The 15,189-nt window shown below is 40.8% G+C and overlaps 2 protein-coding genes across 3 annotated transcripts; one reads left to right on the forward strand and one right to left on the reverse strand.

The window, feature by feature from the left end:
* Positions 1 to 505: 505 nt before the first annotated feature.
* On the reverse strand, positions 506 to 4,052 carry phb (prohibitin). Its single transcript, XM_007558048.2, has 7 exons — positions 3,946 to 4,052; positions 3,284 to 3,380; positions 2,442 to 2,603; positions 1,809 to 1,951; positions 1,604 to 1,720; positions 1,422 to 1,517; positions 506 to 1,328 (listed from the first exon to the last, which is right to left on the reverse strand). Exons 2-7 carry the CDS (start codon positions 3,366 to 3,368, stop codon positions 1,116 to 1,118), a joined length of 816 nt encoding a protein of 271 aa, XP_007558110.1. The 5' UTR covers positions 3,369 to 3,380; positions 3,946 to 4,052; the 3' UTR covers positions 506 to 1,115.
* A 936-nt stretch (positions 4,053 to 4,988) lies between these two features.
* LOC103142153 (uncharacterized) lies at positions 4,989 to 14,439 on the forward strand. 2 transcript variants are annotated; one of them, XM_007558049.2, is made up of 6 exons: positions 4,989 to 5,201; positions 6,062 to 6,287; positions 7,555 to 7,658; positions 7,744 to 10,353; positions 11,390 to 11,598; positions 11,683 to 14,439. In XM_007558049.2, exons 2-6 carry the CDS (start codon positions 6,104 to 6,106, stop codon positions 11,750 to 11,752), a joined length of 3,177 nt encoding a protein of 1,058 aa, XP_007558111.1. In that variant the 5' UTR covers positions 4,989 to 5,201; positions 6,062 to 6,103; the 3' UTR covers positions 11,753 to 14,439. The 2 variants fall into 2 exon arrangements, with proteins under 2 accessions (XP_007558111.1, XP_007558112.1); XM_007558050.2 differs by having other exon boundaries at positions 6,104 to 6,287.
* The last annotated feature ends 750 nt before the right edge of the window (positions 14,440 to 15,189 follow it).

A 15,189-nucleotide genomic window follows, 5' to 3' on the forward strand; every position in this document is an offset into this window, starting at 1 on the left:
TCTCAAAAAATATAACCCATCAGTATGTTATGATTAGCGGTGTCACAGACCAATTTTTTAAGACCAAGGGGATACATTAGAAAAAATTTTATTCCACCAGTTCAAACGTCATGAAGCTTGAAAGTGTCAGTAATCAGAAATAACCTAACCTGCTGTTCTGGAATAGAACAGCAACAAAATCTAAGCACGAGTCACACGTGGCATTATCATTTCTGGTTGTTCAGGGGTTTTTTTTATTTAAAAGTACAAATAATAGACCACAATTGGGGGCCTTGATGACACATTTCCACACAAATTGTAAAATAAAGGATTAAATATGGTGCATTTTAATTATCATTAATCCAATTCAGACTGTCAGTAATGTTGGTTGAAGACAAACTCAATTCCAACCTAATAGAAAATTATCTAATGTGATCAGTTTTGGATAAAATGTTTGTAAGATATTCATCTGGTTCCATGAGATTTGATAAAATTAAAAGGCTCTTTCACTAAATACACCCACAGCTAGGAGGTAGAAAGACATCTTTATTAACTTGCGTCATTTCTGAGACATGGGGCTTTCTGATAATGTCAGTAAAACTAAAGAGAGCATACACTTTATTGTTAGATAGGCACGACCTAATTCGTACAAGATGGCAACATTATTTGTGGAAAAATACCCTTTAGGGTGAAATCAAAAGAAAGCCTTTCATTTGAGATCTGAAAACTGTTTTACAAATGAACTTTCAAGCACAATAATCATTTGCAATTTAGTATGTCTTAAATCAGTTACCAGTTCCCTTGATGCTTCAATGTTTCTTTCATGCAGTGCTCCCGTTCTGAGGGAAAACTGCAAGTCAAATTAACTGCACTAATGATCTTCCTCAAAGTTTTATACGTTTAGGATAAAGGTGGAATAATTCTCCTCCTTGCTTCCATACACAAGAGTGGACTTCATAAATGTATTCACAGACCTCTCACTCTATCCCCCACCATTCTGCAAACAGCAGAGCCAAGTCCAGTGGTAGTTTGAGAAAGAGTGGGAGGAATGTATGTGAAGATGCAAGAACCATCTGCTGAATCATCAAGCCGGCCCCTCTGTGGCCCATGTCACAGCTGGTTAAGGTGGGAGGCCATCACTGGGGCAGCTGCAGCAACGTGCCCTGTCCTGACGGCAGGTAAGTGACATTGCGGGAGCGTGAGAGCTGGAAGGCGATATCCTCCGCTGCCTCCAGCTTACGGAGCTCCACCAAGCCATCACCGGCTTCCATCAGGGAGTTAGCGATGAGCAAGGCAGCCTGAGAATCCCCCTCTGCTGAAATGATGGCAGCCTGCTTCTGTTGCTCGGCCTAAAAAAAGAGCACAGAAAAATGTCCGATTTAGACTGCTGAGCTTCCCCGAGGAGAATGCATATGAAGGTTTGCTGAACATGTGAGTAATACCTTTTCTACAACAAAACGGGCCCTCTCTGCTTCCTGCTGGGCCACCTGCTTCATCTCAACAGCCTCTGTGAATTCTTTACCAAAGGTCAAGTGTGTCTGAAAGGAGAATTGTGAATTAGTTTGGAGTTGATGCAAAAAAAAAACAAGTGACATTGTTGAAAAGTTTAGAAGCAGCTTCCTACCAGTGATACGTCATCCAAGATGAGTCCGAAGGTGGAAGCTCTTTCCATGAGATCCTCACTGACCTGTCGAGACACAAGCTCTCTCTGGGTGATGAGCTCCCCGGCATCAAACCGAGCCTGGAAGGAAAAAGATGCTTGACTGAGTGATTATTCCAACAATATTAGAAAAAAAAATATCCTTGCTTCCTGGCTCTTAAAGGCTCACCACAACAGCCTTTAAGACCTCTGTGGTGATGGACGGCAGCACCCTCTCGTCGTAATCCTCGCCAATGCTGGTGAAGATGCGGGGCAGCTGATTCGTCACCGGCCGGAAGAGGATACGCAGTGTGATGTTAACATTCTGCAGATCTGCAGAATAAATGGTTCAAAGTGATTTATAGAACATAACTTAACCGTGAGTTTAAGACATCATGTCATGAGTGCATTAACTCTTCTTTTTTTTTTTTGTATAGTTGAAAAGGATTTGTAGAAACACACAGCCTGCCAGTTTTATGTTAAATCTGAGAAAAACATTCAGTGTTTTTTTTTTCCATCTTCCCAACCTCCTGTGGCCACAGTAAATAGCTTCCCTTACTAAGCTCAGTTCTGATGGAGGTCAAAGGGTTGTGGTTCCTTTCCACTGTCACCACGTGTTTGTTTAGAAGAGACTTTTGCAAAGTCAAGGCCTTGATGAAATTTCCTGAAGAGATATTTTTTCCTCACCTGCACTATATTATTGGTAAGACTGAACTGGAAGGTATGTAATTGGATTTGATTCTACCTATATGGCTGTATTGATTGTTCTAAACAATTTTTTTTAATATAAATTAATTTAATTTAATTTATTTAAATAACGCACCTTTGCTGCCAGTGATGACAGGCACGTTGCGTGGACGGGATCGACAATCAAAGATGATGGGCTTCTGAACCCAAGGAATGAGGAAGTGTGTTCCTTCACCGACGACTGCATCCTGTACACCTCTGAACCTGTCAAATATTACAGCCCGATGTCCTGCATCAACTGTAAAGAGAAATATTGCCATTAATACATATTATACATATAAATTGTGTATTACATGCTTTCTAACTAACAGAGCTGATTACTTTTCTTGAGGTAAAAGAATTAGCTACAAATCCCAAAGTCTCAAAAACTGATTACTTAATCAAAAGAACAATTTATGCTTTCTCTAATAAACAAAAACAATGCCTATATGGTCATTCGCTCATCGAAAAGCTAATGTCTTGTAAACTTGATATTGGAGCACTTGTGTGAATTTGTTGACTTATTTTACCCTTTATCCATTTAACACTTCTTGCTTTGGTCGTATACAAACTTTCTTTTCAGTTTACTTAACATGCATCAATTCTTACCCAGGGAAGTTTTGGACCCACTTTGACAGATAATGATTTAGAGACTTTCTGTAAATTTTTGCATTAAGTAATATAGACCATTTTGATCATAGTTAAATCAAGTGATTCTCATGCAGATGTCATATCTAATATAAATATGCATGTAGGGGGAAAAAAAAGACAAACTAGTCAAGTGATTGAGCTGACCAAAAAAAAAATCCACCACCAAAAACACAAGCTCAGATCATAATGACTACATTTATGGAATAGGTACATTATTTTTTTAATGTACTATGTGCCAGATGTTCCCTTATCTAAATATTAACAAAGCTGTCCATGTGCAGCACTCACCGTTGAAGAGGGCGGAGTTCACAACACCTCCACCAACAGCAAGGGCGAGCCCCAACTTTCCAATAGACTCAAACAGCTTGGCCATGACCACAGCAACCTGCAGGTGAAAACAAGGAACGTTTCGGTGACCCCGACACACCTGCTACTTTACTGGTATGGCACGCTATGTAAACCAATTAAGTCTTTGTTGAAATCCTTAAAAAGCCACCGTTAATCCCTTCACTGCAGGACAAACAAACAGTGGCCTTGGTTGATGCCAACCAAGGCTGCAGGGGTAACGCTAATTTAGCTCATCATTAGCTAGCTTTAGCTTAGCGATTAGCAGTGCATTGAGAGAGCTAGCAAATTCATACCAGATTTAATTATGTTGCTTCATCAAAGCAACTAAGATAGTATTAAGTGCAGTGTGCTGTTTGAAATGTATCAGTAAAATGTGTACGGCTTAAATCTTAACAGCTAGCAGTTAGCTTTCGCTGATGGAGATAAGACAGTGGAAACTCGTGCTCGTCTTACTCAACCTCCGGCAGGTCAAGGCAACCGTTTAACAACACATTTAATGCACAAAAAACGTTAATTTAGAGTAATCATGACTATTACACTAAGGTTTAACTTAACAGTTTTGTATTTTTTGTGTTCTGATTACAATATGTGTCATAACTAACCTCAGTTTGCTCCAACGACTGTGACCTCCACCGGACACGACGTACAACACATGAAATATTTCACTCACGGCGCCTGCGCACAGCGAGTCACAACCTGCCTTCTGATTGGATAAACCCCACACGGTTCTCTGCTTCGTCGAAAATTGCGGAAGAAGACATTTAATGCACCACTGCAATACCGCCACCTAGTGGCTTTCCGTGTTAGGGAAATAAAAATACACAATCAATTGATCAATGGGTGATGGATTCTTTTATTTTATGGGTTTTTAAAAAAAACAAAACATAAAATATGGTTTGTTTTTATTCCTGCAGGTGTGCACGGTATAATCCTGGTAGGAATAAAGCATTAAAGACAGAACAATGATTTAGTGTTAACTTTTCTTAAGAAAACTCATCAAGCTGGAGCTATTGTTATGATTTACTATCAAAATAAGTCATGCTTTTTGATTTAAAAAGATGATGGTGGAAACCACCTGTTGTGGTCTGTGGAAGTACTATACATGTTAATAGTTAGGAGCTCTGAGATTTCTAAATCACAGTGTTTTACTTATTCTGCTCCACAAATGTAACCCTTCACTGTATGTCCGTGATGCAAACAAGAAAGCCAGATTTTAAAATGTTGGTTCCAAGAGAAAGACCTGAACTGTGAAAAAATGTGGGTTGGTTTTCAGGACCTTGTGCCAGGTGGGATCTTACAAACATCATCTACAAAGCTTACTATACCTGAATAAATAGTGTCTAGGCTATTTGTGTGCAAACCTTTGTTTTCTAAACTTTTACACTGTTTACACAGTTGCAAAACTGTAATGTGATCAAATAAATGCACTCGTTTCCTGTCTTTGAATACGGATTGGTATTTTGTTTAATAATAAAAAGAACCACTGACTGTCATTGTTTTGCAAAATACAGATGATCCAATTGTTACCAACATGAGCATGGTATGCTTTTATTTTCGCGTAGCAACAAAATTAGGACAATGCTTCTGATCACATCATCTGCAAACTCTCTGTTTTCACTTAGTTAAAAAAATGTCTCTTCTTTATTTTAGTAGAGACGATAAAACAGTTGAAGCACCAACAAACTGATGAAGCAGCTCTAACCTGCTCCCATACTCAGAGCAACGACCTTTGGTTGCCCCCTAGTGGGAAGAAACCAAACAAAATATACTTAGTTTCGCTTTTCCTCCTCTTCCCGTGAAGAGTGTCGAGCTTTGAAAGTTGTCGAGAAAAGAGAAATCAGCTTGAAACACATACAAGGTCAGTAATGTTTACATTCGAGCGAGATCCGCAGCGCTACGCCGAATAATTTTATCGTTTGTGTTGCGATCTGATTCAGCCGAGATGTGCCTGATTTATTTACTTCCTTGACACTCGCCTCTGAAATGTGGCCTGTTTTCTTGTTATGGGGTAATTACGCGCCTCTTACTGATTTCTGGGAGCAGATTTGACGCCAAAACGCTGAAATCAATATAAGTAGAAACAGTACAAGCCTAAGCAGGTGGGATGTCTGAAAAGCTTCAGTACGTGCAGCAAAGTAGTGCTGAATTCAGTCAAAGAGCAGCAAACTAGTTGACAATCGGTTAGTGGGGAGGAAGAAGACGAAAGGAGGGGAACATGGGGGCGAGGGGTTAACAGCTTTGTGCATCTTTTTAAATTATTTTTATTCAAGTAAGCGTCAGACAAGGGGGATTGGCTCTAAAGAAGAATAAATAACCAAACGTCACACATTTTGGCTTCGTAAAAATTAAATATAATACACCACTGCCTTATAATCTCTTCAGCTCTTCTTTAGAAGTAAAGATGATTAAAAACCCACCGATGTGAAGTTGATTGCCATTTTTTATTTGCAGATTTATACATATAACGTTGATTAAGATAGATTTTCTTTTTGTATATTGATGTAATGTCCTTGTAACCCCAGGAGAGGGCGATATAATCTGACATATCTTTGTTCCTGTATGTAAGGGTGGGGTCCCCACATAGAAACCCCTATAATTAACAGAGGCGTGACACTTTTGTTTATTTTTATTTTTCACCATCAACCATTATTATTCACAATCAACGTCCCTCCAGGAAAACTTATTTTTGATTGGTTGTGCTGTTTCATTCTCATATAGAAAGTTTCTCCCACTCAGCAGTGACAGTGGTTCTTCCAGCAGATGGCAGAAGCGGGCAAGATTGTCCGGGTGAGCGGGCTGCCCACGGAGCTGGAAGATGACAGGCTGAAAGACAAGTTACTCATTCACTTTCTCAGAGCCAGGAATGGAGGAGGGGAAATAGACCATGTCACGATTGTGAAACCACCGCCTTTATCTGCTCTCATTACCTTTGAGGACAGTGCAGGTCAGTCGTTTGAAGTGTTTTCTTGAATAAACAAAAACAAACCAACAGCACCTTGCTTAATTCCATTTGGTTTCAGTGGGAAGGATGTGGCTAGCAAAATGTACTGATTAAGTATTCATCAGTATTTTTACCTGCATACATTAAAAACTGAATTCTACCCATTTGCTGGTCAGCATATGAAATAAATACATCAACAGTGGCCTTAAGAGGAAGACTTGTTGCTGCTCACCAATGTAGGAGGCATTTTAAGACAATTTCCAAACAATCAAATGCACTCTAGAGTCAGATTTTCAATTCTTGGTAAAAGAACTTTACAGCTCTCACTTCATTTCCCCAGCAGAAAGCCTCCTTTCTGTAAAATGAATATGACAACACAATTTAGGTTTACAAAACTCGACCTGATTGAACCACAAGATTTCTCCAACAAAGTCCCTTGAACCAGTTTAGCAAGAATGGAGATTCTTGACCATAATGCATTGCTCCATGTTTGGAGAAAACCAAATACCTTACAAGTTGCGGAGCGATGATGATTTGGGTTAGTTTTGCAGCCACAGAACCTGGAAGCATTCTAGCCTTTGAAAAGACCGTTTACTCTTCTCTATACCAAACTATTGAGTCATGTTTGAGGCCAGGTAGGAAAAGCTTTGTCATAACCCCAAACACAGCAGGATATCTACAAGATATAGAATGGAAATAATCAATATTTTTCAATGGCCCAGTCCAAGTACAGCTATCTATATGATTGAAGCTGTGGAGTAACAGTTATTCTCTAATCACAATGAATTTATCCACATTAATGTGAGAGACTGATAAAACTAGACAGAAAGCAACTATTTCTATTGCTGCTAAAGGGGATTCTGAAATCAATTTAACCATTGGGATGTACTTACTTCTTCAATCACAGCTTTTCCACTTTAACTTCATCTTTGTTTAATAAATAATCACAGTATTGCATCTGTTGTGTGTTATTGTGCACTTGAAATTAGATTTAAATAATTGCAGGTCCTAATAAAGATCATTTTTATTGTTTCCTGACACATAAAACTCCACCCAAGTCTCTCAGCTCAACATAAATAATTTCCCATCTATCAAAATTTAGGTGCATCCATTTACATAGCATCAGTACAGCCTGTAGGCTGTCACCAGTGATTTAAGCTGAGCTGAAATGCCTGTATGCAAGTCAGTGGAGCAGCCAATGGCAGAAACGCTTAGTCAGGATGCTTTTCAGACTCTGATTGATTTCCTTCCAATGACCCCTCTCACACAGTGGCACAGAGAATTGCTCAACGATCTCGGCACATTCTGGAAATAGATGGGAAAAAGTATGAACTCGATGCTTCAGAGAGCCCAGGAAGCTTGGACCCAGACCAGGTACAAAATATTACAATTTTGTACAGTATGTCAAGTAATTCAGTAAGAAGGGTGAACTTTAATTGTGTTGCTTTGGGGTTTTCAGGTTGTCTTAAGCTTAACAGCAACGGTTGACTACAGCAGACTTCCTGGGGGAATCAAGGCACTAAAAAACCTTTGTAAAAGTCATCAAGATGTCCATATAAAGTCCATTGCTACTGAGATGTGTTGCACACTGGTTGGCTCGTACTATAAAGTGCAGGCTGCTTTGGCCGAACTACTTGGTCCCGGATTCTCAGAGAGCAAAAACTCAGGTCCAAATGCCTCCAGCAGGACTTGGTCATTTCAGACATCACAGAAACCTCAAGAGTCAGAAGATCAGAGCAGAGAACCAACCAGGCAAGAGGAACACAGAGAAGTCAAAGATGACGCTGATGTTTCAGCAAAGGGGGAAAACGTCTCTTCAAACAGAAATCATGCACTTGGTGGTGATGACTGGGAAACTGTCAGTCACACAGATAGCGCAGCTCAGCGCTCTCCAACTGCTTTCATAGAGGAGTCCTCTTTGATTGTGGATGCAGACGTGTTCCAGTATCTGGAGAATCACTGCAAGAAGGAATACCAGCAAATCCTCAGTCAGTTTGGTGTTGAGGTGGTGAGCGAAACAAATCAGGGCCTGACCACTCTGTTCTTGCAGATTGCTGATACAACAGCGGTGGAGGAGAGGCAAGAGAGCATGAAACTAGCTAAACAGGCAATAAGTCGACTTTATCACGAAAATGAGGCAAAGATCTGTCGAGACCAGCTCCCTAAAAATATACTTCGCCCCAGAGGAGGACTGCAAAGGGAACTGGAAAACGTAAGTGCAAGATATCCAAAACTTCTTCTGAATGAAGATGAGCAGAATATTTACTTTATTGGTAGCAACAAGGATGTAGTAGATGCCAGATACTCTCTTCTAATAGGCCAGGAGGAAGTTAGAAATAAAAAGGAAGGTGTTGCCAGTCTTCTTAATTTTCCTTCATATAATTCTGGGACATCACCTTTTCATTCTGATGAGGAGCGACTACACCAGACTATGCCTCCTACTGAAGGACAGCTGAATGAAAGGATAGATCGGCTGCAGATATCTGAGGAAGATGAACTAAGAACTGATGGAGCAAGAAGGTATAAGCTAGCTGCTCGGTTTAAAGACTCAGGACTTTCCGTTTTAGGCGGCTTTCCCTTCCGTCCAAATTCATCACCCAGCAGGCAAGCACACCAGGATCCGATTCTGGGGCACGATGTGCTGTCCGGATCAACAGGAATTTCTGGTGAAGGAATTTCTAGAGCAGCAGCCCAAAATACCGGAGGGGACATATTGTTCAAAACCGCACACACATCTCCCTCTTTATTCTCACCAATTAAAACCTCTTTAACTACAGATATGATAGACACCCGACCAAAAAACTTAGCAGCTCCGTTTGCTTCAATTCCTTACAGCCTTCCAAAAAGCAGTGCATTTCCACCTTCAGAGACTGGATCCACTTTAAAGCGAGCCAGTAGTTTCTCAGGAACACCTCAACAGAAAGCTCAAATCCTGGGCCAGAAGAGCCAAGACGATTCCAGCAAACCTACAGTCGGAGTCCGCGAACGGTCTTCCAGCTTTAGTAGCCAGACAGTGAGGAATAAACAAGAAGCCCATCATGAAGAGATCTCAGTTTCCAAGGTTATATGGCAATACATAAAGGAAGCCTACAGCACCCGGGTGGAGGACCTCACTTCTGATCTCCAGATGAAAGAGAACTCCTCTGAGGGCAATCGGAATTTGACTGTTATCTTAAGAGGGGCTGATTCGTCCAAAGTGAAATTATGTCGGGAACGTTTACAGAAGCTTGTTGACTTAGTCAGTGGTGACTTCTCAGTTCAGGAGCTGCGCTTGTCGGAGTTGGGGGTTTCTAGTACCAAAGATGAAACCTTACAGGCTTGTTGCTCTGAAGTGCGGAGCCGCTTCAAGAAGGTTGTCGTCCACACGATGAAGGAAAACTTGTATCTCGTTGGTCCAGAAGAGCTGTGCTCCCAGGTTGCTGCTACGCTGAGGGAGGTATTTTCTAAAGAACCTGAACAGCACGACTTCTCCGACCAATTTTTGCAATTGAATGCAACCCAAAGGAGAAAACGAGTCCCGGACAGTACGTATCAGGTGGTGTCCACCCAAGCTGGCATCGTTGATGGGAACAGTGAGAGTCATCAATGGAAAACAACCTATGGTAGAGACTTTGGTGAGAAGGGGCTTGTGAATGGATCAAATAGCCAATCATCACCGAAGAAAGAGAAAGTCTCCAAGGAAAAACAGGATGGAAACACAGTTGAAAAGAATTCTTTGAATGGTGAGAAAGAGAGAACATTACAGGCTAACCAGCAGGATACTAAAGAGCATACACCTGCAGAGACCCAGAGCACCTCAGAGAAGTCCAGGTCAGGTCTGGACGGGCAGATCTGTATTTGTGGGAAGGACAAGACAACATTGGTGAGGACCAAGTGTGGAGTCACATTGTGCCCAGAGTGCCTGGGGATGTCGCACTCTTACTGCAAAGTCTGCAATGAGGAGGTAGAGCAGACACTCCAAGGCATCTGTGGTGAAATGAAGAAATCCAAACTGAGCATGAGTTTGCCAGGTCAACACAAGGGCGGCGTTATCAAGATCACTTACCACATTCCTAATGGTATCCAAGGGGTGAGTAGCCCACTTAGAATCTTATGTCGCTGTTATCTGATAAAGAGCTTGTGTGTTATCTTTTAGAGAGTCTGATAGGGCTTTCACTGTTGCTGAGAAAGCAACCAAGACAAGGATGCTACTCAAAACCCGCATTTCCAAAGTAAATTAGACCTCAATTCCTAGATAAATATAGACCGCTTTCGCAAGAAAAAAAGACCTTTACATTTTTTGACAGTTTAGCATCAGAACTTTTCACAAGCTAACAGCATAACCTCTGCAGTTATGGATGCAAGTTTCATCCAAGGTTCCTAACTATGTAAAAAAAAAAAAGAAGAACAAAAAGTGTTTTAAGTTTCTTTCTATATTGGCGTTTGAACATAACTTTTAACACCATTGTCCTATTTACTTAACTTGCAGCCCACCCAACAGGTTTGATTAAACTGTTTTGCAGTGGCATATTTTTGCCTGCAAATCAGTTCAACTTGCACTTTCTAATGTGCTAATGCATATTAATTGACAGACATAAAAACATAGAACTTTTGTGCTGTCCTGTAACATTACAAATCTTTAACAAAGTGAATCTTTCATCCAGTCCATTTAACGGGGTTAAATAATTATCTTAACTACCAATACCCAAGAACAGGAGATTCTTAAAGAGATGGGGACAAATTTCAAGTTGTAAAACAAATTTCTTCTAAGTTGTATTTGATATGTAAAGCCTTTTTATTACAACTGATTACAACATGGTTACTTGATAGTGTTATAAAATGGGACTACTTTCCTAGAAAATACATTATACTATCCCTTTAATTAAAGGTCTCGAGGCTTTTGCCAGAAAACTAAAAATTGGACCATCTCTGGGTCTTTCAGCAGGTTAATTCTGAACCAAATCAACAGAAACATTGAACTAATTTGATTATAAAAGTGATTTTTTTTTCTACAGGTTTACCCAAAGTGTCAGTGTTCGCAAATGGGTTATAGCTATTTCATTAGTACTGTGCTATCAATTGTGTATCTTAGCACTTTGGTTCTAATGTGATCTATCTTCGATCAGGAGGGTCATCCATCACCTGGAAAACCATTTAAGGGGGCGGCATTTGAAGCCTACCTCCCAGACAATGAAAATGCGAGGAAGCTGCTTCCCCGGCTGGAAAAAGCCTTCAGGAGGGGCCTCACCTTCACTGTGACAGGCAAAGGGACAGAGGCCAAGGTCGTCTGGGGCTCCATCCCACACAAAACCAGCTTATATGGAAGCAAATCTGAGTCAGTGAATGCAGTTAGAATCTCCAGGTAATTGCTGTTTATCGAAAAATCTGGGCTAATTTGTTCTTATTTTGTCTCTTGCAGGAAAGGGTACCCAGACTCCACCTACTTGACACGTTTGTCCAGCATCTTGACTTCCTATGGGATTTCGTAGTCATCGGCATGGTCCAAATTGAAAATTTACTGAGAAGAAACTTTTACACATACGTTTTTAATATAATGTCAACTGTATTAGCCATTTGTCTTATTGTATTATGTTGTAAAATGTCCGTCATTCCTTATTTATCTATGAATGTAAATAACAGAATTGAGAATGGAAATAATATGTATATACTATTTTTAGGCTTTTTTTAAAAGCTTTGGTTCTAAGTTTTTTTTTTTTTTTTTTTAAAGAACGTGCTTGAATCTCTGAATGTTTAATGTCCCGATGCCACGGTTTGGATCATTTCATACAGCATTTCTGAACTTTTTATTTTTTTTTTATTTTTTTTTTACTATTTCGACTAATTCAGTTTTTATACAAGTGTATTTCTATGGTATGATGTGCGCCTCACTGTAAAGATAGGCACTTCGGAGCATTCTGTATGGGTTTAACCACAATCCATCTAGCTATTTTCAAAATACTGGAGGGCGTAAATATAAATAAAAAGAGCACATTTCCTGACTTTTTTTTATGCTTTTTTTATTAGTCCTGGAAAACATGTAAGGCATATGGTAACATTACACACTGAAGCGTTACAAGCTCTAAAGGCCATGTGGACAGCATGGCACCACGCGGTAAACCCAGAGTCAAGCACAGAAGCAGCATCAGTTCAAAGGGTTTAAAAAACAAAGACGGGACGAGGAGTGTGTGTTTTTCTGCTTTGATTTTCTCTTTTTAACCCAAAAAAACATCAGAGCGAAGGGAATGTGGAAGTCACCTGTTGGGTATCCGCTGTAGAAAATGACCAGAGCTAACAAGAGGAGGGTTGTGAAGTGAGTTTTTCCGAAGCGTTCCCAGAGATAGGTTAAGATGCCACACGGCTTTACCAGCTGGCCTTGGCAACGCCTGTGCTGAAGGTGAGAGCAGGGACTCTGCGGTGGACTGGCACTCTCCTCCTTCACACCACAATGCTATGGAAAACTAGTGAGAAGCTACACACGTGCTTTATTTTCTGGTTGACTAAACATGCATTTTAATACTGTACTGTACATGAAAAGCCCTGGCAGATTGTGCTTTTTTTTTTTTAGCATCTCTGCAATGCATTACTCTTAAAAGAGACTGCAAAGAACTTAGGAGCTGCAGGCAGATGTTTGAGTGGATATGAGCCACTGACTGATCCTTCTTTCACATCGGATGAGGTTGTGAAGGAAAATCATGCAGTCGGAGTTTGTGTCATGAACATCGTGGAACGGCTGTGTGTGTGTGTATGTGTGTGTGTATTAGTGGTGAGGAAAACTGCAGTTTGGAATGACCTGAGAAACCATATAAAATGAAATAAAAATTTAAAAAAAAAATCACATCAAAGCTCGACAGTGACGTTTCTGTGAGGAACTTTAGAGAGAAACGAGAGAGAAAGAAGATGAGGATTTGAAATACTGACCTCAACGCTTGTCTTCAGGCCCTAATTTAAGGGTGCTAATTGGTGCAATCGTATCTAGGAAAATGACCACGCGTTGCCTATTTTTACATTGTAATGCTTTTTCTTCTCCCCTACTGTACATCTCTGTGTTGCTCTTGCAAAGTGTCTGGAATGACTGGGAAACCACTTCAAGATGACATACAATCCGGCTTCACCAAAGTGGAAGAGCTTCCAGACGGCAGACCAAAGTAGGAAGGGGGTGGGCCTGCTTTTAACCAAAAAATCCACTTGAGCTCAAACTCCAGACATGAAGCACCGCCTCACTGATTAAGATCATCTCAAAGGCATTGGCTCCATTGAACCAATGGGGAAAAGCTGGAAGAAAAAAACAAACAAAAAAAAAATAAACTAATCTGTTTTCCACATGCAGATGGATGCATGCAATATCAAATTCCAGATGTCAAAATGATGTTTTATTCTCTGTGAAAGTGAGTGCAGAGGGAAAGGGGTTTATACCGGGAGGACTGTTGGCTGGCTGCTAAACTGCTGCACGGGCCAAGAAGCTCTGCAGATGCAGCGCAGGAAGAGAGAAATGACTTACAAACCTTCAGTGAACAGAGAGAGCGCGGCTGTAAAGCGGAAATGTTGCGTCTGGGGCAGGCTGGGGCTGATCAGCCAATAAGCTGGGGCCTTGTTGGGCTGTTTTACAGTATCTGCATCACTGCACAGCTGTGCGAGAACATCTGTTTTCCTCACTTTGCTATACGGACCATTTGCAAACACGCTGGCAGAAACGTATGCACAGAAGAGTGCGGCGAAGCTTTGGATTGTGAGGAAATCTAGTGAAGTTTAGAGTCATAATCTCTCCTTCCTTTTAGTTGTAGGATAATCAGATTTTTGTAGAGGTAACCTTTTTTGAATGGAGAGAAAACAGAAGCAGACCTTAGTCTGAGCAACCAACTAAAACCCACAAACTTTTTGGAAAAAAAAGTCCCATTATTCCCTGATATATGAAACTGCTGCATATCTGCATTTTTTCCCCTCTTCTGGGTTGATGGAAATGCATCCCAAGGCAGGTTCTTTTTTAATATATTTTTATGCACTGTTAATATTCAAAGCATTGACAGAGGAATATACATACAATTTGGCACACATGGTTTGGACCAACAGAAAAAAAAACAAAAAAAACTTCATCACATTTAAAAGGAGTGCAGGTTAGCAGGTCCCCACAGAGTACTGTATGAGCTTTGAACTTTAAACCCTTGGATAACAAAAAAAACCAAAACCAACCCAAAAAAATTTTAAGGTTAATTCAAATTACCTTGTTAGTTAAACCTTTTTTTTTTTTTTTTTTTTTTTTCTTTTTTAACTGAAGCAATTGTTTCTCACATGGCACTCGGAACAGAAGCACCGTCCACAGGTTCACAAAGGGAGCCCAGCAGATTAGAACAGAACACTAACCAGAGGCTGACAGAGCACAATCACTCCCCACACCAGCATGGCTGTCGCACTCCAGTCCATCTCACCCGGCTCCGCGTTTTGTTTCCCACAGCCGAGAAAGAGCGAATGCTTTTGAAAAGTTGGAGGCATGAGTGGAACCTTTGCACAAGTAAATGCGTTTGTGCCACCTGTTCTGAAAGGATGAGAAACAGGCTGCAAATCTGGAGCAACAACAACAACAAAAAAAAGAAAGACGACAACTCAAAGCCAGGCTGAGACTGGAGTGCCACCGCCATGCTTGCAAGTGCATTAAGATCAGCGAGCAGAGTGCAAAATACTAATACCAACTGTCCTCATAACACAGGCCTCTTATCAGACAGGAGGGAGAGATGGAGGAGGGTCAATGTGAAGCTACGTCGTTCTGTAGCGGAGTAGTGTGAGGTGGGAATGTGGCAGGGAGGGCGAGTGATTTTAAAACCTGACAAACGACCTGAGGACACACGCACGTCTTCACACACAATGGCACACCACACACAGCACATGAGGGAGGCCACTCATGCCAACACAAAAACTTTTTTTTTTTCCCATT

Source organism: Poecilia formosa, unplaced genomic scaffold (assembly GCF_000485575.1).
Source record: "Poecilia formosa unplaced genomic scaffold, Poecilia_formosa-5.1.2 Scaffold94, whole genome shotgun sequence".
NCBI classification, from domain to species: Eukaryota; Metazoa; Chordata; class Actinopteri; order Cyprinodontiformes; family Poeciliidae; genus Poecilia; species Poecilia formosa.

Excerpts from the sequence above, each read along its gene's own strand:
- phb (XM_007558048.2), bottom strand. The coding sequence starts at position 3,368 with ATGGCCAAGCTGTTTGAGTCTATTGGAAAGTTGGGGCTCGCCCTTGCT. Across the intron at positions 2,604-3,283 it reads GAACTCCGCCCTCTTCAACG|TTGATGCAGGACATCGGGCT; the intron begins GTGAGTGCTGCA and ends TTCTCTTTACAG. Across the intron at positions 1,721-1,808 it reads AGGTCTTAAAGGCTGTTGTG|GCTCGGTTTGATGCCGGGGA; the intron begins GTGAGCCTTTAA and ends TTTTCCTTCCAG.
- LOC103142153 (XM_007558049.2), top strand. The coding sequence starts at position 6,104 with ATGGCAGAAGCGGGCAAGATTGTCCGGGTGAGCGGGCTGCCCACGGAG. Across the intron at positions 6,288-7,554 it reads TACCTTTGAGGACAGTGCAG|TGGCACAGAGAATTGCTCAA; the intron begins GTCAGTCGTTTG and ends CCTCTCACACAG. Across the intron at positions 11,599-11,682 it reads TTATATGGAAGCAAATCTGA|GAAAGGGTACCCAGACTCCA; the intron begins GTCAGTGAATGC and ends TGTCTCTTGCAG.